A 23,939-nucleotide genomic window follows, 5' to 3' on the forward strand; every position below is an offset into this window, starting at 1 on the left:
GACACAGGGCTCTTTGACTCACCTCAGGTTCTGAGAAAGGTCTGGATGGACAGGGCCCAAGTCATCTTAATCGCCCCAGATTACCAAGCAACAGGGGGTCATAGTCCTTGGGGATTACATACTGCCCACATTGCGTTGTGAGCCTGGGGAAGGAGAAACCGCGGGAAGCCGGCACACTCTCATGAGGACAATTTAAGGAGAGTTTTGAGTTTTGACTGACCCAGCACTGCCGGTCCTCAGGGCCCTCAATACCCAAACCTCCCTTTTGTCACTGGTCTGGGCTTATTCACAGAAGATGGCACCCCTCCCTCTGAACTAGACTGAAACCAAAAGAATACTAACTTCTTTCAACACACAACCCTGCTAATGTGGTAGCCATCTTTGACTGCCTATAATTGTTAAGATACTAGTGAATGAAGGGGAGATGATTTAAGATAAAGGTAGGGTAGATAGTAATTTGGATGTGATTAGAAGAAAGGGAGAAATCAAGAAGAAAAAGTGATAGTAAGAGAAATAATAACAGATTATTTTTTTTAAAAGGTGTGAAGGCTTATCCTCCACTCCTATCTCGCCCTCCTCTCTTCACTCCCTCTCCTGTGAGCACCTATTTTCTCCCAGCGACACCTTCGCCATCCTCAGAATGGACATAAAACTAGATCCCTGAGGCCCCCAAGCCTCCACTACTACCCTCCTAATCTATCAAAAATGCTGCCAAAAAGCACAAACTTCAGCTACTCAAAACCCGCCCTGAAACACTTATCTCAGGTATATATTTCTGCGCCATTAAGGGTAAACTAAACAATGTCCATGCTTCATGTCACTGGCACCAGGAAAACTCTATATGGCCTCAAATTATCTGCCTCTCCTTTGCCCTTCTACAATGCGAACGCTACCATATCCCTTTACACAAAGGTGTCATCCTAATTCAAGCTTCGAATGACAATTTTAGCTAAAATGGATATATCTTCCCTAAACTCAAGAAAGCAGTGATTAATAAGAGCCCACAGCCCCTTCAACTCACCCTAATCGCCATGAGCTCACTCTCACACCTCAACTAACGTCTTGGGTGACTTTAACTTCTCCTAGCCCTACCATTACCTTAAGCGATCTCCACCCCATCCAGTCCCTTTGACCTAGCAATACCAGAGCCTTCATCCCCAACACAACGGTTGATTCAAATGGTTAGTTGCCCTACTTTATCACATACTCCCCTGGCCTCTATGCTGATACACTTCAGGTCCCTCACCGCTGTAACCTCTCCAGCTCATCTGCTTTATCCCTTTCCTGTGGATCTACCTGGCAAATCCATCCTAGGACGCCAACAGCCCTTACTAATGCCAGGAAATCTCTATCCCTTGAACCTATAACACTCAATTCATCCAACCTCTTATCGCCCACATCCTACCCCCTACCCAGTTGCCCTCCTACACTCCCCCCAATCGCGGCTCCCTTCTCCACACAGATTGGTCCTCCACAAGACCTCCCTGACTCACTCGCTCTTCTTGACTGTAATAATGCCGCCTCTGACTAACCAGATCTCTCACGAGGCCTCTCCCCCCTACCGGAACTCTCACCACAACCCTTAACCAACTCTAAACACACTGACTGGGCTGCCCGCCTTGATAAGATCTCTATCTGCCTGCGCAACCTAACGGATGAAATCCAAAATTTGACAACTATCACGATCGACCATCTATCCTTGCTCAGATAAATGAGTACCCTAGGGACCAGGGCTAACTCCCAACCTGGCGCATATCCAGCCCAAGACCCACACACCTCTCACCTTTTTCACTCACAACCAATTTTTAAATCTGTCCTTAGTCTAGGAAAGTTATTGTGAGACCTTAGCAAAGGCTGAAAAAAATTCAACATTGCACAAGGAGATCTAAGCAGAGAATTAGGAACTCCACAATTTCTGATGCTATATTGCACTTTGGTATAATAATAATTAAGAAGAATTACAGCGCACACTCTGGGATGATTGCGTTTGGCGAAACTGATATAGCAGAGTTCACCTGATACAGACGCTGACACAGCAGGACCTTGAGGGCGATCCAGCCTACTCCTCGCCGCACCCGCTATGCGGGTGCCGCTTCGTGCTGGTGTGAGCACCGTACCACTTACCGGGTCACAGGAGCAGCAAGGCGGAGGTAAGGGGTAGAGGCTCGGCGGGGCTGCGAGCGTGCGGGGACTCCAGCATCCAGGAGTCCCTTCGAGACCACGGAGACAGCATCCGGTCCGCTCTCCCCGCTGGCCCGCCCCCCGTCCGCCTGAGGCCGTTAAAGGCGATTCCCACCTTCACCTGTTGGGGCACTTACTTCATTTTACCGGCAGAGTTCACCTGATACAGACGCTGACACAGCAGGACCTTGAGGGCGATCCAGCCTACTCCTCGCCGCACCCGCTACGCGGGTGCCGCTTCGCGCTGGTGTGAGCACCGTACCACTTACCGGGTCACAGGAGCAGCAAGGCGGAGGTAAGGGGTAGAGGCTCGGCGGGGCTGCGAGCGTGCGGGGACTCCAGCATCCAGGAGTCCCTGCGAGACCACGGAGACAGCATCCGGTCCGCTCTCCCCGCTGGCCCGCCCCCCGTCCGCCTGAGGCCGTTAAAGGCGATTCCCACCTTCACCTGTTGGGGCACTTACTTCATTTTACCGGCAGAGTTCACCTGATACAGACGCTGACACAGCAGGACCTTGAGGGCGATCCAGCCTACTCCTCGCCGCACCCGCTACACGGGTGCCGCTTCGCGCTGGTGTGAGCACCGTACCACTTACCGGGTCACAGGAGCAGCAAGGCGGAGGTAAGGGGTAGAGGCTCGGCGGGGCTGCGAGCGTGCGGGGACTCCAGCATCCAGGAGTCCCTGCGAGACCACGGAGACAGCATCCGGTCCGCTCTCCCCGCTGGCCCGCCCCCCGTCCGCCTGAGGCCGTTAAAGGCGATTCCCACCTTCACCTGTTGGGGCACTTACTTCATTTTACCGGCAGAGTTCACCTGATACAGACGCTGACACAGCAGGACCTTGAGGGCGATCCAGCCTACTCCTCGCCGCACCCGCTATGCGGGTGCCGCTTCGCGCTGGTGTGAGCACCGTACCACTTACCGGGTCACAGGAGCAGCAAGGCGGAGGTAAGGGGTAGAGGCTCGGCGGGGCTGCGAGCGTGCGGGGACTCCAGCATCCAGGAGTCCCTGCGAGACCACGGAGACAGCATCCGGTCCGCTCTCCCCGCTGGCCCGCCCCCCGTCCGCCTGAGGCCGTTAAAGGCGATTCCCACCTTCACCTGTTGGGGCACTTACTTCATTTTACCGGCAGAGTTCACCTGATACAGACGCTGACACAGCAGGACCTTGAGGGCGATCCAGCCTACTCCTCGCCGCACCCGCTACGCGGGTGCCGCTTCGCGCTGGTGTGAGCACCGTACCACTTACCGGGTCACAGGAGCAGCAAGGCGGAGGTAAGGGGTAGAGGCTCGGCGGGGCTGCGAGCGTGCGGGGACTCCAGCATCCAGGAGTCCCTGCGAGACCACGGAGACAGCATCCGGTCCGCTCTCCCCGCTGGCCCGCCCCCCGTCCACCACGCCTCCTATATAACACAATTAGTCTCCCGCAGCGCGGGACGCTGCCCGGGACAAGACCGGGCTGAGAGCGGGCCGTTTGAGGCCGTTCGAGGTCTGAGAGGACTGGACTGGCCCACCCTCTTTCGCCCAGTTTTTATCATTGACTAACTGGGTTTTAATTTGTGATCTTTTGAATTTTTAGGAGGTCTAACCTGGTCCCTGTTCCTATCTAATTATGTGCACCAGGTTAACCCGTAGTAAGGCCGTTAAGGGAGGCCCATCAATCAGTGGTCCAATGGACGATTTCATCACTCGTACTAATCTTGCGATCGACCAAGAAATTTCCAAATTGCAGACTCGTGTCTCACTAGAATTGGCTGCCGCAAGAAGATTATCGGAGGTTATTGCAGTCTCAAAAAAATCCTCACTGGGCCACATAGCTACTGCTGTTACCCCGGAGCGACCCGCCACTTCCAGTTCTCTAGTCTTGCAGGCAGAAGTCCATCAGGTTCCGACTTCACAACCTCCTTCTCCAGCCCCAGGGCCAGTTGTCGACGCAGGTGTTCCGAATTCGCCTGTGTTGTCTTCCATGCAGACTGCCAGTTTTAATTTTTCTACCCCGTTAATTTTAAAATCACACAAGGACAAACAGGATGCCAGCTCTAACTTCCCCGCCCCAGTAATTTTTAACTCATCTAAGATCAATACCAGTAAGGGTAACCTACCCAAAAGGAAAAGGACTTCCCGGCATACTTACTATCGTAAGAAGGCAAGAGTTGCGGCGGTTCAGAAACAGAAATTGCCCAGTGTACTACTACCCAAAGCATCAGAAGGGACTATCCCCAGGGAACAGTCATATCGAGAGGGGGTCATCGTGGGGACAGATCCTGCTTCTACCACTAACACTGCACAGGATGGGGGCACGCATGATGAGGGTCGGGAAGGGAAGGATGGGGAATTCATAGGTATAGTATGGGAAACACTCAAGAAACTTCTTTCCCCCCTTGCTCTTAGACTCTCATGCATCGAAAACAGCTTGCTGGAGATGGAAAAAAGCATCATTGCTCTAGCCACTCTTGGCTTGAGAAGTCTTGAAAACCAGGGCTTCGGGGTAGAGGACCCCATTTCACAAACATCACATCTCCCTCCCCCTGTACCAGTGCCTGAACGCCCGGTTCCCAAGCCGCGAACCCTGGGTGTGAACCAAATAACTGCTGTTCCTAAACCTAAGGTCCCCACTCGTCCCTCCCCCCAACCACCCTTAAAGCCTATTATAGGCCCTCCTCTTAGACCTCTCCTTAGTGAAGCTCGCCACCATCACTTTCGGGGCCCTTCTGTTAAGAATAATTTTACATCGACCTTCCCCCGGAGGCCAACGATTATGTGGTTGTTTTGACGGGCGTTTCACAGATCGAAAACGGTCACTACGAGAACCACTGGTCCCTGAAGAACAAGATAATGCACTGGCTTAATGCGAACCGCCCAATCCCCAATGGTCGGAAGAGCAGAGTCCTGATGGTGCGTCGTGTCCCCTGGGTGGGCCCCACAAAGAAAACTGTGGTGGGGGACTGCATAGTGGTGACCTTCGAGGACCCACATACAGCACACCATATTTGCTCTTGCCCCACTGGCGAAGGTTCTCGTGTTATACCCAGGCTTTTGACTTTCTTCTATCCGCCACCCCCCAAAAACACACGGGAAGATGATTGGTCCCTGGTACAGCGCCACGCATGGAGGAGCCACCCCACTAACTATCAAGATCCTTTTGCGTGTTGGAATGGCCTTTCTACCTCGAATAGGTTTGGTGGCCTTGAGGAGGTAGACTGACTTGCAAGACAATCTACCATTGATGTAGTGGCAAAGGCCTCTTTGCCCCAGGCCCGAGGGCCCATTGATAGTCTCCCGGCATCGACTGAGCATAGTTTTACTACCTACCCAGTTCTGGAAGAAATTTATCACGCTTCATCTATAGAGGAGGGATTGCCCACTTCGACTTCCCCAGAATCCTATGTTGCAGTTCACTTGCTGGTCTCACCACCTATGACTCCCTTGTTACCCACTCAGAATCCTTTCTCAGATGAGAACTTAACTGGTGTTATAAGGGCTCCTAACCAACAGCAGACCAAGCTTCCGCAAAGGTTAAACAAAGCTGTTGTAGGACCGGCTACCCTTGCATGCATCCCGGACGGTGTTGCCAATTCGCCAAGGCTACTCACCCCAGGTGATCCTCTAATAAAAATTTTAAGTTGGAATGTGGCAGGACTTGCCCGTAATTTCGACATCCCTGAGTGGAATGTTTTTTTGGACTCCTATAACATCTGCCTTTTGCAAGAAACCTGGTGCCTTGAACCCAGGCACAGAGTGGGATTTACAACCTACTTTGTTCCAGCTTCCCAACCTTTGGGTTGCAAAGGTCGCCCGTCTGGCGGCCTTCTAATATGGGTTAGCATCGCACTTGGTCTTAGCCAAAAGCCCACTCATTCCCCAGACCTCCAGAGGATATCTATACGCTGCCAAGGGGGTAGGAAGCTAGAGGTTTTTAATCTCTATCTAAGGGGGGCTAGGGGTGGGGCATCATCGTTACCTGCCACAGGATTAAATGGTGAATTAAGTGCCTGTAGCACTGACTCCTACGTGCTCCTTGCAGGTGATTTTAACTGTTGTTTTGAGCCACTCGCGAGGGAGGACATTCTTGACTCATGGGATGAGGATACAAGGAGAGGCATCCCTATTCTGGCCCTTGACCCAATTCGCAAATGGACCCAGAGTGCGATAGATATCAACGCACTCTGCATGGAGCACGATCTGAGACCAACCAATGGTCGATCTAAATCCGACCCTATGGGTGTCCACACTTATAACAGAATGGGATACACCTCCAGAATAGACTACACCATGTTGAACTACAACTTGTGGCCATTTCTGCAAGACATGGAAGTCATAGCATCCTGTGACAGTGACCACAACCCCCTATTCCTAACCCTCACCCCGCCTTGGCATGTCAGGAATCCAGCTAAGTCTGCCCACTTGTGGAAAACATCCCACGAAGTTGTTCCCTCCAACTGTGGCAGGCGCTTGAAATGGGCTAAAGCAGCAATGGATGAGGAAAGGATGGCACAAGCAGGGTCCATAATATCAGCGGTGGGTCAACGCCTTGACGAACCGGGAACTAACATTGCAGCTGTTATAACGATGTTCACAGAAACTACTGCTGCTATAAGTGATTTGTTTTTTATTCCACATACCAGCGTGAGGCCCCCAGTGAAAGGTCTTTCTAAATCAAGAGACAAGTGGTATTCTACTGAATGTAGGGCTGCCAAGGGCGATCTCATTTCTGCTGTGAAGACCAAGGACACAGCCAACATTCGATCTGCGAGGCAATTATACAAGAAATCTGTGGCAAAGGCCAAGGAGGCACACGACTATAACTTTTGGAGGGAGCTATCGGAGGCTAGCTCTATGAAAGACTCCAAGAGGTTTTGGGATTTATTGAGAGCTAGGAACAAGCCCATCGATTTACAACTTACCTGTAACATTCCTGGTGACGTTTGGTTTGTTCATTTTTCTAAGCTTTACTCTGTCCCATCGGGTGAACCCCAATCAAGCAAGGGTCCCTTGATCAGTCCCCCTGCCACAGCCACCATCACAACTAATGACTGTCCCTTTAGTATTAAGGAAGTTGAATGGGCGATTAAGTGCATTGTCACCAATAAGGCGGCAGGCCCAGATGGAATCCCGGGTGATTTGTTGAAGTTATACCCACTACTGTGGAGTAGATTAATCGCTTCACTCCTGAATGCAGCTGTCCTGGGAGCCCCTCTCCCTGACTCCTGGCGGGGCGCAGAGGTCGTCCCTGTTTTTAAGAAAGGCTGTCGGGATGACCCAGCTAATTATCGCCCAATTAGCCTGCTTGATTCAACCCAAAAAGTAGGGGGCAAAGTGGTATTGGGTAGGATCTTGCAGTGAGTGGAGGAAAATCAGGTTCTGTCAGATTTTCAGGCGGGTTTTAGATCAGGGACAGGCACAATTGAGCAGACATTCCGCTTTCTAATGTTATATTGGAAAGTGGTGGTACTGGGAGGAGGCAGCTTGTATTTAGTCTTTATAGACCTGCGAACTGCTTTCGACCTGGTCCCGCGGGCCCAATTGTGGAAAGTTCTAGACGGGTTGGGTATACCCCCTTATTTATTGGCCCTGCTGATTAAGTTCCACAAACGCAACTTTGCCCAGATCAGATGGGGTCTCCAGGGGGAAAAAACATCTCGTATCCCTGTAGATAGGGGCGTCCGCCAGGGTTGTGTGCTGGCCCCCACTCTGTTCTCGCTTTATGTGAACGGAGTGGTGGAGCATCTTCTTCAGGAACCATCTGATGCACCTTCCCTGGCTGGTAGGAAGATACCAACACTCCTATTTGCTGATGACACCCTTCTGATCTCAAAATCTCCATCGGGCATTCAAAAGTTGCTCTCTAGATTTAAGGGCTTCTGCGACAACAGGGGCCTTTCTATAAATATAAGCAAGACCAAATTCCTTGTCATTAACCCCCCAAGGAAATCTGTCTTCCCCCCTGCTCTTGACTCTGTTCCACTCGAAAGAGTCAAAGAGTTTGACTACCTGGGTATACGACTCTGCGACACCATGAGTTGGAAGGCACACCATCAAAAGGTGTTTTTGACCCATAAGAGGGTTGCAGGGGCTCTGCTTAAAGAACAACGTGCCTCATCTCTTAAACCTATTGGGGCTCTTCTGGATATCTACAGGGCAAGGGTGGTGAGTGCAGCTTTGTATGGCGCGGAACTGTGGGGTGTACAGAGAGTTGACTGTCTAACATGCCTCGAAAATAACTTCCATAAGGATCTTATGAAGTTACCCCACAGTACCCCTACACTCACCCTCTTGCTTGATGCAGGCACATACCCTATAGGTGAGCAAGCTAGGCTTCGTCCCCTCTTATTGTGGGCAAGGATATGGAATGTTCCAGAATTGTGCAGTTATGCCGATGCCCTACGAGAACTTCTTTCTTCTCCGAGCTGGCATAAAGTAATTTGGCTCAAGGAGGTTAAGCGGCTCCTTTATGAATTGGGTCTAGGCGATGCTTGGGTTAACAAAACAGCTCCTCCTAAGCAGTCGTTGAAGAAGGTTTATTGGCTGTGGGTGGCAAACCTGAGAAGGCGGAATCTAAACCTTTGTAAATCTGCTACTCAGTTTCTCTTAATTAAGGAGTTCCCACTTAGAGAATCTTACCAGGACCTGATCCACAACCCTGGAGACAGATCATTGTATTTTAAATTCAGGGTGGGAGTCCTCCCTGTGGGGTTGTTTACCTCCACCTGGAAACCACCATTGCAAACCATACCATACTGCCCCTTCTGTGTCTCAAAGGTAGAGTCTATTGTCCATCTGCTGTTCGAGTGTTATGCGTATGCGGCCCCCAGGTCGAGATGGCTCAAGCCACTATGTAGGACCTTGGGTACCAGATCACACTTGGAAGCCCTACGCATTCTATGTTCTGATGCCCGACCCTTTTTTGCCTGTTGTATGGCAACATTTTTGGGTTGGGTTTGGCGAATAAGGTCTGCAAAGAAGTTATTAATTCAGTAGAGTCTTTTTCACTTGCTTGAGGTTTATGATCTGGCTAATAACCCATCCTTGCAAAGCTATGCCGATCTGCAGGTTTTTACTTTTGTATTGCTAAATTGATTCTGAAGCTCCTTCTTTTTTAATGTTTAATACCAAATGTTTTTATTAAATTGTTATACTGTAATGCAATGCTTTTATGATATGTTTTTATATCGAAATAAAGCAATACAACAATAATAATAATTTATTGGCCAATTAACAATTAGTCATTGTTCAGGGAATAAGGTAGTGACACTTCGTATAAATCAGTATGGTACTTTTTTAGATAATAAGATGAAGATGTTTCAGGATCGAACAATCAGTGTGGGGTCCATAAGATGTCACATATTTGACAGGACATAGGTAGGTCAAAACTGGTTGAGGGTTGACTTTGCTCCCATCTGGAGGGCACTTGGCCTGGTAGTTCAGTTTGGACTTCTCCTGGTGGAGCAGGTTTAAGACCTGCTCCAGCAGCTTGCACAGAATGCAATGGTGTGAGCTATCTTCGGGCTCCCCCGCTATTTTAATGCGTCTTGTCTTCTTAAAAATCTTCAATGGCTACTGGTGAGGAAGAGGATTATCGTTAAGACCCTGCTGGTGACCCAGAATGCTCTATACAGAACTGGCCCAGGCTGTCTTCAAGACAGAATTAAGTTCTATGCCCCCCGTGAAACCTTCGCTCTGCGAATCTCTGCCTTGCCAGAATTCCATGAGCCAGGAAGGCAAGGTTAGGGGGCAAAGACCTTTTTTGTTGGGCCCCTCCCTCTGGAATAATCTTCCACTGACCCTCAGATGTATCACGGCAACGCCTGTGTTTTGGAAAAAGCTCAAGATTTAGCTTTTTTCCAGTCCCTAGTTCCCTCGTCTCTTTGCCCCTGCTGACACCCTTTCAACAGTAGCGCCATGACACTCCTTGGAGTAACAGTCGCGGTTTATAAATAGCCCCACATAGACATAGACATAAGACCACTGTTTGGCTGGTTTCCCTCCATAGTGGCATAGTGGGTGAAAAACAGTGAACTGGGATGCAGCCCGATCGATGGCCAGTGGCACGATTAATTCAAGCATCCCATCCATCATTTTGTTGTTGATGCAGTGGATGCCCTAAGGGTAACGGATGTACCCAGACATGGGTTCCAGGCGTACTCTGCCACAGGATTCAAGCTACACACACCTTACTGATGAGTCCTAAGGAGGTTGAAACTGGTCTGGTGTTGCTTGTGTACCTGGGCTCAAAGGACATGGTCTGGCAGTTCGGGCTGAATTTCTCCTATTGGAGCAGGGTCAAGACTGATTTGCACATGACCGGCCTCCGTCTAGAGTGTCATTGTGGGTAAAAAATAGAGACCTGGGATGTGGCCATGTGTGATTTCCAAGACTGAGATTAATTGAAGCATTCCATCCATCACTTTGTTCTTGTTGCGGGCACCTGTATTCAGGCTGCAGTCAGCATGGCTCCATTTCCAAAGGGTGTGCTTTCTTATTCCCAGTTTAACTTCTAGTCGGGTAGACCTGTCCGATTTTATGCATTGATCAGAGGCCAGTGCCAAAGTGGTTGTAGTCGTTCCTGGACCACTGCCTTGTAGCAATCAACCTAGTTAGGACACCATGGAGGCTCAAAAGTAAATTACATGCAGGAAGACAGCCCATAACAGATCACGGGGATAAAGGGCCTGTTTTCTATTTAAACCTATTATAACATGTCCGCTGCATGGGAGCACATCATACAATTCATTCAACATTCATCCCTCATTCAAGCATCACTTTACAAAACATTCATAAATAGCTGTGATTGTGGAGTGGGTTTGAGTGCGCCGTGGCACTTATGAGCTATAAGACCTTTTAAAGAACATGATCCAGAATTTCATTATATTTCAATGAGGAAAATATATTTTTGCTATTTGTGTACAACTCAGTGGTATTCTTTAAGAACACAGACCATGCTATATTTCTTTTTTACTTCAAATTAGATACAAAATGTCCCCCAGGTGCTTCGTTTTCTGAAATGTATATATATATCATCTGGCTGAGGTGTTTCCAGTGCAATAATAAAGTACTTTATATCCTGGTTAGTCCGCGGAGAGGTGGGCGAATTTCTGCAGCATTGTCTCTGTAGTGGTTGATAAATAGTCTGGTTGTCTGGTGAATCGTTTCTTTCATTGCTGTAGAATAGCGGTATTCTCTGTGGGTTGTTTCTGTCTTGTTTGCTGTATAGTGGGGTTACTTAGGTTAAGATTTTCTCCCAGGCTGTGAAGGAGGGCCAGCGCTAGGCATGGGCAGCATGGGAAGCTGCCCAGGGCCACACTCAGCCCACCAGCATGGGTCCCCGCACCAGTACAACACACAACCAAAGCCCTTGTGCCCCTGCCGATCCCATTGAAGACATGTGTCTGTTTGCAACGGACTCACAGGAGGTGGCCCCCCTCCCCGGGACTCTCAGGGATGGTTTGGGGAGGGTGACACTTCATCTTGTGCCAGTTGCAAGGGGACACATTTTGTACTGCAATTAGGCCTCCTGCCTGGCCGCCCATTGAGAGACACCGCAGGACACCCATTGTCAGCACTTTACCGTCTACACAGTTTTAACTCCCAGCCCCCCTAGCTAGTCTCACACCTTCAGCCGGATATGAACTGTGAAAGAGGTGCTTGTAGGTGGCAGAGAGGGGAGCTGGCACCCAGGGGGAGTCTGCACAAAGTAGCTTCTGGAGCCCTGAAGGTATCACTTATGTGAATTAGAGGACCCGCACATTCCCCTTTGCCCGGGGCCCCAAGCATCCTAGAACTGGCCCTGCTGTGAAGCACCTGGATTATTTTAAATCTCGTTCCTTGATTCAGGAATATTTACCTATCCTGAGTTGCCATTCTCCACCATTCTCCACATCCTGAGTTTTTCAATTCAATTCAAAGATAGCTTTATTCGGTATTTGTTAAAAGACCATAAAAGCACATAAAAAAACGAGTTTAAAAAACATTTCATCCACAAAATCACATCCTGAGTTGATTGTACACAGTTGAGTTCTGGGGTTTTTTCATATCGACACCACGAATTCGGAAATGGCCTGCTGCAGTTGTGGGTTATTCCAAAGCTCCAAGTTGCTGGGGCTCCCACCCGTGCGGGTACATAGGTAGTAACCCGGATGCAACACAGACTCAAAGCTGCTCAGTTTGTTTTCTATACCGTGCCAGAAGATTAAGCGTTTCTCTGAATCATCCTCCACTTTGTCCGGAGCTTTTCCAAGCGTCTGATTAGGAGGGTGGAGAGCAAGAGAGAGAGAGAGAGATAGAGAGACTTAACAGCACAGAATTAGCATGCCTAAGACATATATCTCGCAAGAACATTAGTATATCAACCTTATTACCCAACCCCCATTGTACTCGCGTACCCTTAACTCCCATCTTCATCATCCCTGTACGAAGGAGCATAATGCATGTGAATGAGATATAGAGGAGCCATGTTGATGAATGTTCAAGCATTTTTTATCACTAGGCAGCTAAGTAGCTATAATTATAGTGAATTTAAATAGTGATGCCATGAATGTTTCTTTGTGTGTGAAAACACAGTCATTGCGGGCTTTGAGAATATAATTGATCGGCTGTTATGGTCACGAGGTCTTGTTGCTGTAGAAAACGTCAATTTTCAGTTACATGCATGTACATGTATGTATTTTTTATTTTTCTATATTGTGTAATGTGGTCCTGTGACAGTACCTTTACTTTTGAATTTTACGTCATTCTAAATTATGCAGCAGTCACTATTGACACCTAGGTTAGCCTGACCTTCTCGTTAACTTTCGATTATTCAGCGAATGTCATTGTTTTTTAGTGGCTCTTACACTTTTGAAGATCAGCATAAGAATGCAGACAACTACCTCGGCAGAACTGTGCCAGGGCAGCTGTGCGTGGTTCTGGACATCCTTCACCGTATATTTTTAAGTATGAAGGGGGCCTTGGAAGGCTAAAAGGTGGACCTGTGTCCATTTAGTAATTGCAGCTAGGGCACTGGGTCAGCTATCAGCAGTCCTGAAGAAGGCCTGGGGAGCTGAGAACTTCCTCCACATCAACTGTAACACAGAGAAAGTGACCTACTTTGTCACTTTGCCTTATGGCCTATGATATGTAGACAAGTCAACCGGAAAGATTAAAATCCGATGAAGCAACAACAAAAGTATAATACGCTGCCACAGCTCAACTATTGAAATGCATGGACGCTGTCTTGACATGGGACATAATGAGAATGACCCCAAATGGATCATACTATAAAAACCTCATCTCATTCCTGATCCAAGCTCCACGACCGTGAGATGATTCACCGGAGATTAACAATGGGTTTTCAAACTCAGATCACATCTTACTGGGTTGAAAGATGACATTCCATGGATTGAGTAAACATTCTTCTGAAGTAGGTCTGCCTCTATCCACACCTTAAATGAGCTGATTCCTCTTTATATGTATAAATCTTCACATGACTACAATAATATGCTATCTTTCCACACATTACTTAAAGTTATGATTTTATAGTTCAAGCATTCATATAGCATATACATTTATCTCAAAAGACAAGAGGTTGATAAATAATTTTATTCTGGTTCTTCAAACAAAATATTTTGTTTTTAGAAAAAGCCATCTGGATAATATTTAGCTGAGTGTGTGCTGCAATTATCATTTTTAAACTGACACTCAACTATACATGCTGTAAGGGCCCTGTTTTATTCACCCTCATAGTTTGGCAAACCTTCTTGTATTTTTTATAAGCACACTTCATGACACTTGCGAACAGGGTCAGACTCTATCATGTTCCTGCATTCATGTTACCCACATAAGCTCTCATTATTTGGTGGATTGTAAAGGCGCAAATTATGCCTTGGATGTGCAACGTCAATTGCTACTGTTGTTCGCAACTCAACCAAATGAGCATGCTTGCCTTTTTAGACAATGTACACATGAGGAGATTAAGAGCAGCAAGCGAAGATTCATTGATGCTTTGCCACAGAAGCCATGGAAACGTTAAAGAACTCTATGTCATAACAAGGAAACTCTCCAGCAGATATAGCAGGCAAGAAAGACCTGTTAAAGACAAAAGTGGGAAGACAATCAGCCCACCCCGCAGTCTCCACCAGACATACAACCAGCTGACAAGGACTTGCCAATCGATGCATATGACCAACCTTGGAAGAACTACGGAAAACCATCCAACATCTGAGAAAGGGGAAGGCAGCAGGACCTGACAACATTCCAGTAGAGGCAATGATGGTAGAAATTGAAACATCAGCACACATGCTCTACCCTATGTTTGGAAGGATCTGGGAAGAGGAAAAGGTGCCATCATGTTGGAAGGAGGGATATCGGAACAAGATCCCCAAGAAAGGCGACCTGAGTAACTGCGCAAACTACAGAGGGATGACTCCTCTTTCAACCCAAGGCAAAGTGTTCAACAGATTCATCATGAACAGAATGAAGGAACAAGTTGACGCTCAGTTACAAGACCAGTAAGCTGGCTTCTGCAAAGATAGATCCTTTACTGACTAGATTACAACACTGCGCATCATCGAGCAATACATTGAATAGAACTCCCCCCTCTATGTCATCTTCATCGACTGTGAGAAGGAATTCAACAGGGTGGACAGAGAAACCCTTTTGAAACTCCTTTGGCACTATGGTGTGCCAGATAAACTTGTATGAATCAGTAGGAACTCTTACGAGAGAATGACCTGCAAGATAGTCCATGGAGGACAACTCACAGAAGCCTTCGAAGTGAAGACCATGGTCTGCCAGGGTTGTTTGCTCCAGCCTTATCTCTTTCTGCTGGCCATAGACTGAATCATGAAGACATGTACAACAAGGAAAAGAAATGGGATCCTGTGGACACTTTGGATGCAGCTTGACAACCTGGACTTTGCAGATGACCTGACCCTACTCTCTTACCCATCTGCAGATGCAAGAGGAGACCGACAAAGTAGCAGCCACATCAGCACAACTTGGCCTCAACATTCACAGTGGAAAGCCCAAGATCCTGAAGACTAACACGCCAACACAACTGCAGTCACTTTTGCAGGCGATGCACTGAAAGAGGTTGAGGACTTCACCTACCTGGGCAGTATTATAAACAAGCAGGGCTGCATAGATGCCAACATCAAGGCAAGAATCATCAAAGCAAGGGATGCCTTCATTCTGGAGCTCCAAGGACCTTATGCTGCAAATGAAGGCTTTTTAACACCAATGTACAATTGGTCCTTCTGAATGGGGCAGACACTTTAAGGACAACAGTGACCACAACCAACAAAATCCAAACCTTCAACAAATCAGCAGGTTGAATACCATCAGCAACAACAACCTTTGGCAGCCGACTTTCCAACTGCCTACTCATGAAGAAATCATGAAAGTATGCAGGGGCTGCATAGGTCACACCTTCAGCAAGTCTGCATCAAACACCATCAGACTTCAGACAAGTCCTCAGAGGAAGGCCAAAAATCATCTGGTGTCAAGGTCTCGAGTCTTACACCTAGAGTCTGATTGAAAGAAATGCCCAGGACAGAGATGGCTGGAGAGTCATGGTTGATGGGAGGCATACGTATGTAAACACGCATGATGTTTGTCTGCGTGTGACGTCACCCACCTCCATGGTCCTGCAGTGATGTCACCTACATTGACCTCACTAACTGAGCACTATTTAAAATCCTTTTATCGTTCCTTTGTTACCTTGGAGGCTTGAGTAGTTATTACTAGGTAACTCCTCCGGGTTCAATATCACACCGGCAAGATGAAACTGTCATCTATTCTTTTCAATATACTTTGTGTTGATACTAAATGTTTATGCGCTCCCAACTTTTTTGAGGCCTCAATCTAATTAGCATCACATTGAATCACCTCTGGCCTTATTACGATGTCGGTCGGGGTTGCCTCTGACTGACACCATCTCAGAATCAGAACTGACCAACCTCCGTTCGACAGTTCCAACCGCCTGATTACGATGCGGCTAAACACTGTTCGGTCGTATACTCCTGTTTCTCTATGGGAAACCTTTACTACCACCTTAAAGCGGCCATAATCCATACTGCCATCGAGAAATGGGTGTGTGCGTGTGTAAAAACTTGCACCCTGGTTTAGGCACCAGATGCATGGATTTACAGGGGGGCACCCTAGGAACCGCTCGGCCACCAACCGTAGGCCGCTGAGTCAAGGGAACACTGCCAGGGGTTCCCAAAGTCGCTTTCCGACAGCCTTTCCATGTCAGAAAGGCACGCATGGAAAGGCTTTTGGAAACGGACATCTTAATCGCGATGTCCGAAATGACGTCCATAGAGGAGTACGATGCGGTTTCAACTGCTCGGCTGACTCCGAAAGCCAGCTAGAACCACGTCGGAAAGACCGGCCGGTTTCCACTCAAACCGTCGATATCGGAATTTGACGGTTGGAACGTAAACCGACTGTGTCTGTTGGACTGCCTTAGAACGCTCGTCAGATTCCTTCTGACCGACATCACAATCAGCCCCTAAATGTCACAACACCCAAAGGCCATCCACTACAGTAACATTGTAAAAACATGGCATCAGGCCTACCAGTGTCTGGGGCTGTTTAAACGCTGCAATTCAACCTGCCAAATAAACCCTTTTGACATGTCAAAAACTTCTTTTTAAATATTAATACGTCATCACTATGTAGAACTTGTCACCCACAAGGCAGGCTACATGGTATTTAACAGTAGCACATGTAGAAATTTAGAGCCACATGTATTAGAAAATGTTCAATTTGCAAATGGTGCAAATCGGTAATTTCGGCCGTTTGCGAATGGAAAATATCCTTCCAAGCTGTATGAAAGGCTGTGTAGTCACAATGTTAGGTAATCACAAAAATAGTGATTACCTAAAATTGCGACTACAAATAGAGAATTGCAATTTGTGATTCCCTTAGCACATATACCAAGCATTTTCTAAATGCAAACTGTGCATTTAGGAAAATTCTATAATCTGAAGTTGATGGTAACCATATGCACATTTTTTTAAAATACTCAAAAATGCATTTTTGAAAGTGCCATGTAGCACAAACATGCCCCTAGGGCATGTGTGCGCTTTACATGTGCACATTTTTTTTTGGGGGGGGGGTGCTTCATGGGGGCCTTAGGTCCCCAGGCACCCTTGGCTTTGCATTACCTAATTTGTGATTACCATTTGGGTAAGCGCAAATTAGCTAATGCATAACCATTCGCACCAATGGGCCTTTAGGCCCATAGGAACGAAAGGAGTAGTATTATCTAATAGCGATGACCTATTTAGAGAATCGAAATTTGGTAATAATAAGGAATTGCTAAATCTTTGGAGATTCCTTACAAACAGAGCATTTTCCGATTACCAAATAGCGATTCAGTGAAAATTGTTATGTGGTAATCACAAAATGCTTTTTTGATGCATGTGTCCCTTAATGTTAACATGTTCTAACAGTGAGTAGCACCCAAAAGCTATTTTATTCTGAGGCAGGCCTAGCTGTCATTTATAGAAAACCAGAGTATAGTTTAAAAATCTTAATACTGTATTTCGAGAAAGGAACTAGCAGGAAAAATAATAAAAGAACTATATTCAATAGTTGTTAAAAATCCAATTTAATGGCGAACAACGATTTGTATTAAAAATGTAGGCTAAGTAACTTTTAGAAAGTTACCTTTTTCCCATCTAAAGTTCCTGAAGGCTAGATTTGCATTTTCTCCATCACTTCTGCAAACCAGTAAATAGCATTTGAATATGTGTGAAAAAGGCGTGAAATTCTTCCCAGCAGCACACAATAGGCTGAGATGACTTCTCTGAACCTAACAGAACATGCAGGGTGGGGCTGAATGCATCCTTGTTTACAATACAGTGTCAAATCCTGCTTTACAGATTTGCTGGGTGTTTACATGTAACACCAGGGCGCACTTGTAAGGAAGAGAAGCAGGATGCTAAAGCAATTCTTGTCCATTCACTCTCTAGTTGCTAAAGGGCCTGCTTTGTCTCACCAGACTTCTGTCTCTGGATTTTTAATAAAACACTTCGGGTGCACTTGAAAGGCAGGGAAATAGAATTCCAAAACAATTATTGTGTACACACTGCCTGGTTACTAGAAAACTCAACATTGTTCTACCAGGTTTCTGTCCCAGGACTTATTTGGAGTACTATGACTACTTGACATTGGATTTTGGTGATGGAAATGGGAGGAAACTAGGACACACACACACACACCTCCAGCCCTCAGAGCCCAGGCTTAGTGTGGCCAAAGACTTCAGCTATCTTGAAAATGCCAAAAGTAGGTAGGATTGACCCCGGGAACTTTTACCTCATTGATTAGGACATGACCTGGAGTCATTCCCACCCACAAGCTCATGCTAGGCATACATGTGGGACCTTCAGGAACTCACTTCAGAGCACTCTTGGACCTGCGGAAGAATAGAAGAGGACTGGACCTGCTGTCTGTGACCTAAGAGGAGCCCTAAAGGACTGGACCGGCTCCCTCTTGTACCCAGGCAAAGACTTGGCCTCCAAGGGCCATGAGGTTGATGATATGTTCAAGTTACAAGGTAACAACAAGTAACAAGAGGCCTTTCCTGCAACTGCCCAGCTGATCAGTAGAAAACTAACATGGACTGGATGCTGCCTGACACCCTATGAGTATCTAATGCCTCCCTGGGGTTCTCAGGGCTTTAGCAGTGTACTCCTGGGGTGAAATGGAACTTAAAAGAATCTCATTGTCACCCCTTGCTTCTTGGTGGTATTCCTACTTAAAACGTAAATAAATCGTATCTCCAGCTCACTCCTAGGATTTTTGCCATTTTGGTGTCATTTTGTTGATAAAATGTTATTCTATTTTTCCAATTCAGTTTGAGATTTTTATTTTTTTGCATTTCAACTGTATAACTGTTTTGGTACTGCATAAATACTTTGCAAATTGTCTTAAGTTAGGCCTGTCTGCTATGTGCAATAGATACCAGGGGTTGAGCTTAGACCAATTTAGTGGCTTTGAGGGTTCACCCGTACCAGGGTTGTCATTGCTCCTTGAGTTGAGTAGTCATTGCCCCCACCACAAATACAAATCCATTTTTTACATTAATGATCATGGTCCACCATCTTCTACCAACCACTCTGCCTGTTGTGTTTACACTGTGTGTTATGAAATGGAAGTGTTTTTTACAAGAATTATTTATCTTAAAAAGTACAATTATCCTATATTGGTCAGATCATTCATTAATAAGTGAAGATTTTCTTCACAGTATTTTTTGCTAGCTGGAGTCCAGACATGAGTTGTTCTACAGTCAAAACTGTTTAGAGGTGCATATGTCACCAGATATTATACACAGGGCCGGACTGGCCATAGCAGGCACCAGGCGTTTCCCCGGTGGGCCGCCAAGGTGGGGGCCAGCTTTGGACCCCTGGGACCGTTTTTGTTACTGGGGGCCGGTTTTGCAGCATAGTTGCCATATTGACCTGCAGTAACAAAAACAGGTGTAATGTTAGCTGCTGCACTTTTTTTTTCTTTCAAGCACCCTTTTAATGCAACACTGTATAATACTTCTCTAAAAGAGAAATAGTGGGTAGTCTTTAAGGAAGCCTTTGGCCCATGACCGCACCATAAATAGTCTGAAACTTGTTGACTGATGAAGATAGGAGAGATATTCTCACAACCTTATTTTCCAGCTAATTGTTTAAATCTTACCATAGGGCCCGCATTGGATGAATGGAAGAGGGGGATAGATCTGTATATGACAGGAGAAAAGACCGCCTATGTGGCCAGGGGATGCCCAAAAAAGTTCCAGAAAATATGGAGTCCGTGGATACAATACTATGAGCTGGAGATGGATGTTTCGCAAATAGTCACCCAACCGTAGAATAGAAGGATGTTGGTGGTGGGGGTGGTGGGGGAGGTGGGAACGGAGACATGGGGGATTTGAGAAGTATAAAACTCTGACCTATGTATCACTGCTGGAATTGTCAATGATTCTACATGAACATGTCACTAAGAATTTGCTTCCATTACCTGCAAATGTTAATTGTATTAGTGTTGAATTAAAGAAAATGTTAATAAAGAAATGTATGTAAAAAAAAAAAATCCTACCATAGGGAGACACTGATAAAGTACAGTTATTCATCACTAGATAATTAAAATATTTCACACAGGGGCGCATTTTCCTTTTCATTTTAGGGTATTAAGGTCAGTACTTCTTGAACTCAGTAACAGGGTAGACAAGCATTTACAATGCAATGGTTTTGCCTTTTGAAAAGTTTGAGCTATTGGCATTGTAAATGACAAATTTTTTATTTATGTGTTGGTTTTGAAAATAAATAAATAAATGGCATTGTCATTTACAATGCCAATAGCTTAATCTGAACTTGAACTGAAAGGGTCAAAATAAACACCATTTTAAATAGTTACTTCAGAGACGAGCGCTTACACACGTTGACCTTCCAGGCACCCGGATCTCATATTTTACCATTGGCCACCACTGTGTACTTAATATATTTGATCCCATAGTTGGAAAAACATGTGATTGTGATAACTTTTGCAGTAAAACCCCACTGAGCTACATTACCAACTTAGAGAGCTAGGAGGCAAAGTTCGACTTGAGAGGCTCCGAGGCTGCGTGAACTCTGCTTGCACAACGACCCTTCCTATTAATTCGGCTCACGGAAAGGCAAGCCCTGAAATAATTATTAGGAGTTATTGTTTTTTTGTTTTTTTACCCCCAATAATAGAGGTCTTCATTGGCTATACAAAACAACTTCGTATCCCCCAAATCACGCATTAAAGTACTAGACATCGCATATGGGATCAGTGTGAGGGAGGAGTTAATGTGAGGGTACTGGCACTCTTTTAGGAGCAAACAGATATTACGGTAGTGCTTACCAGCACGTCTGTATTTCCATTTAAAAGCACCTCTGCATACAAAATGTATTATTTGTACGTATTTATTTCATGCGATCTACTTTCAATATTAACAATGACTCAATTCTTTTGACACCAACACCCATACTTGAGGGGAGAAGAGGGGAACTTTCTTTGTAAACTTACCCCTGCATAAGTTGTATGTTTGACATTAAACCGGCCCAAGAATACACCTTTCTGACTTTGCCAGCACCGATCATGCTGCGGTGCCGACCCTGAAAGGATGGCGGCTCGGCCCAGTCCTGCTAGAGGAGACCGAAGCCTGGCCAGAGGTGGATGGTTTAGACTGACCAACTCCTAAGTAGCACTGGTGCCCGTTTCAAGCCACAGTCGGCGTGCAGGGGGCTTGCAAGTTTTGAAAGAGCTGTTGTCCACCCTTGGCACAAGGCTTGTTCACAAGTCAGTGTGGCCTGGTGTGTGCTGCCCGCCTTACCACACTCCACTGCATGCAGCTGCGCCTGTGCCAGCTGTTAGAACTCCCGCAGTGCACAAGGAGCCTCTGTCCTTCGATACCCAGCTCGGGCAGCTGCTGACGATAACACTTGGCAGCAGCTGGCACCAAAAGCACTAAGAGCTGCAATATTTCCCTCTTCACTGCCTCCCGGGTCATATGAAATCAGGCAGCCCCCCCCTTCCCCCCCGAGGCACTTGGCAAAGCGCATCTGTTGAGGACGTAAGAAAGTCACCAGGTCAAAGTTTTAATCATGATGGCGCCTTCCTATATTCCCATCTTCAGAACCATTGGGTTGGGTGGCAACACCCATTATGTAAGTCTCAGGATGGAATACGGCAGTGGCACGCAGAGAGTAATAACCATAATGATAATAGTGCTTATAATAATAGTGCACTGCAAGCCTGGGGCACGGCTGGCTTTCGCTGGAATGAGACGCCATGTTCCGTCGCCAGTTGATTTACTTGAAAGAGTTGTGATTAAATGTGAGCGTCCGGCTGGTTGTGTGATATAATTGATGTATTCCCCACACCGCCCTCTGCCCCGTCCCTGTAGCTGCTGTGGGAGGAGGTAATGAATGCGAGGCAGAGGTGTGCGCATTAGCTAAGCCTCGCACTGCTGGGGAGGGTCATGGATGGGTGCGATGGTGGCCTGAGTGAGGCCTCGCACCAGGAGGAGGTGAGGAGTGTGAGGTGGGTATGTGTAGGAGGCTCTAGGCCTCGCACCGTAGGATGAGGTGACGTGAGCATGTGCAGGAGGCTCTAGGCCTTGCACTGCTAGAGGAGGTAGCTAGCGTGATGTCAGCGTGTGCACGGAAAGCTAGGGGTGCACTGCTAGAGGACAGGAGGAGCGTGATGCGATTTGGGGACGAGGAGCTGGGCCTCGCACTACTGCAAGCGGTGATACGTTTGAGGTTAATGTGCACAAAGAGCTAGGCCTCGCCTCCATGCAGGCGGTGAGGAGTGTGAGGTGAGCCTGTGAATGATGAGGTAGGCTTCGCAGCGCTAGAGGTGGTGACTAGTGTGACATGAACGAGGCCCAGCACCGCAGGAGGTGACTAAGTGTGAGGGGGTGTGCAGGAAGAGCTGGGCCCGCACCGCTGGAGGAGGTGTTGTGCACTTTGAGCTGTGTTTGAGCTTTTACGACCCCTAATCCAAAGCAGTGTGGTGCTTGAATTGTTTGCCATGGTAATGCACAAAGGGTACAGAAAGAGCTGCTAAACCCATGCAGCAGGGGCCCTGAATAACAGTAGCAACAAAGAGATGCAGCAGGGCAGGGCTCACTTTACATTACAGCAATCCAACTGAAAACAAGTCAGGTCCCGGGCCGGCAGCCAATCACAGCGTGGCCCGGGAAATGATGTTACGGGGGTGTCCCGGGCCGGCAGCCAATCACAGCGCGGCCCGGGGAATGACGCCACGGGGGTGTCCCGGGCCGGCAGCCAATCACAGCGCGGCCCGGGACACACAGCAACAAGGGGCGGGACTTAAAAAAAGAGTCAGAAACGCCCACGATTCGGGTTCTGACCGGGAGAAAGTGATTGACACTGATGTCTTCCAATGGCTAGCCTCCATTTATGGAGCTAGCCAATGGAAGAAGGGGCGGTTTCAAGTCCCCACTACTGAGATAACATTAGATTTCGCCCTGCGCAGTGCTACCGCCAGGGCGAAACCTAAAAAACTATTTTGCATGTGGGAGCTCCTATACTGGAGTCCATCCCGATTTTCTAGCAGACATCTGCCAGGGTAAGGAGGAGACCCTTTGATGAAGCATGCCACCTCGGAGGGTGAGAGTCTTGCGTCCTATTAAAGAATAGGATATGGTGTTCAGTGTGTACCACCCCTTTGATTCGAGGTCATCAGGGCTATCATACGTTTTGTTGGGGACATGAATATAAGATGTGATGTGTGATAGACCTTTCTTTTACTATCTCTCACTTCTTCGTTTGAAGGCCTTCCTCCGGTGCCATGTTTGCTATTCTTAACAGGATGTTGTGTTTGCTCTTACTTCTCCTACAACTTCTTCACAATCACTTTTTAGGGTTTAAAAGAGGCCGGGGACAGGTAACAGTAGTCCCTGTGCTTTATTCACTATTGTGAACCAGTTGCTGAGACATTTGCCAACTGTCTTTTCCTTCCTTTGACTACATTTCTTTTGCGAGTCAAGGAGGCCCGTGCCAGGAGCCAGAAGGACTGATGCCTTGTTTGCAGCTGTGAACATGGCTCCAGGGTTGTTGTCACTGGGACAGCAGCTTCTTGATTTCCAAATGGGTACAGTCCAAGGAGGACTTGGGCAACTAGCTTCCCCCGGCAGGGTGTCTGCTACTACGAACAACGTCCACGAGCCCTTGTCAGCTCTGCTTGTCTACTGTCACCATTATTTTTTATCATGGTGGAGTGGGCCTTGCTCAAC

General features: G+C 47.2%; 1 protein-coding gene across 1 annotated transcript in view; it reads right to left on the reverse strand.

Moving 5' to 3' along the window:
- Positions 1 to 12,070: 12,070 nt before the first annotated feature.
- LOC144791972 (uncharacterized) overlaps positions 12,071 to 23,939 on the reverse strand; it is an 89,207-nt gene continuing 77,338 nt past the window's right edge. Inside the window, exon 7 of the mRNA XM_078666833.1 lies at positions 12,071 to 12,417. Coding sequence (XP_078522959.1) covers positions 12,205 to 12,417 — 213 coding nt within the window. The 3' untranslated portion in view covers positions 12,071 to 12,204. The remainder of the gene's footprint in view (positions 12,418 to 23,939) is intronic.

The sequence above is a fragment of the Lissotriton helveticus genome, chromosome 11 (assembly GCF_964261635.1).
Source record: "Lissotriton helveticus chromosome 11, aLisHel1.1, whole genome shotgun sequence".
NCBI classification, from domain to species: domain Eukaryota; kingdom Metazoa; phylum Chordata; class Amphibia; order Caudata; family Salamandridae; genus Lissotriton; species Lissotriton helveticus.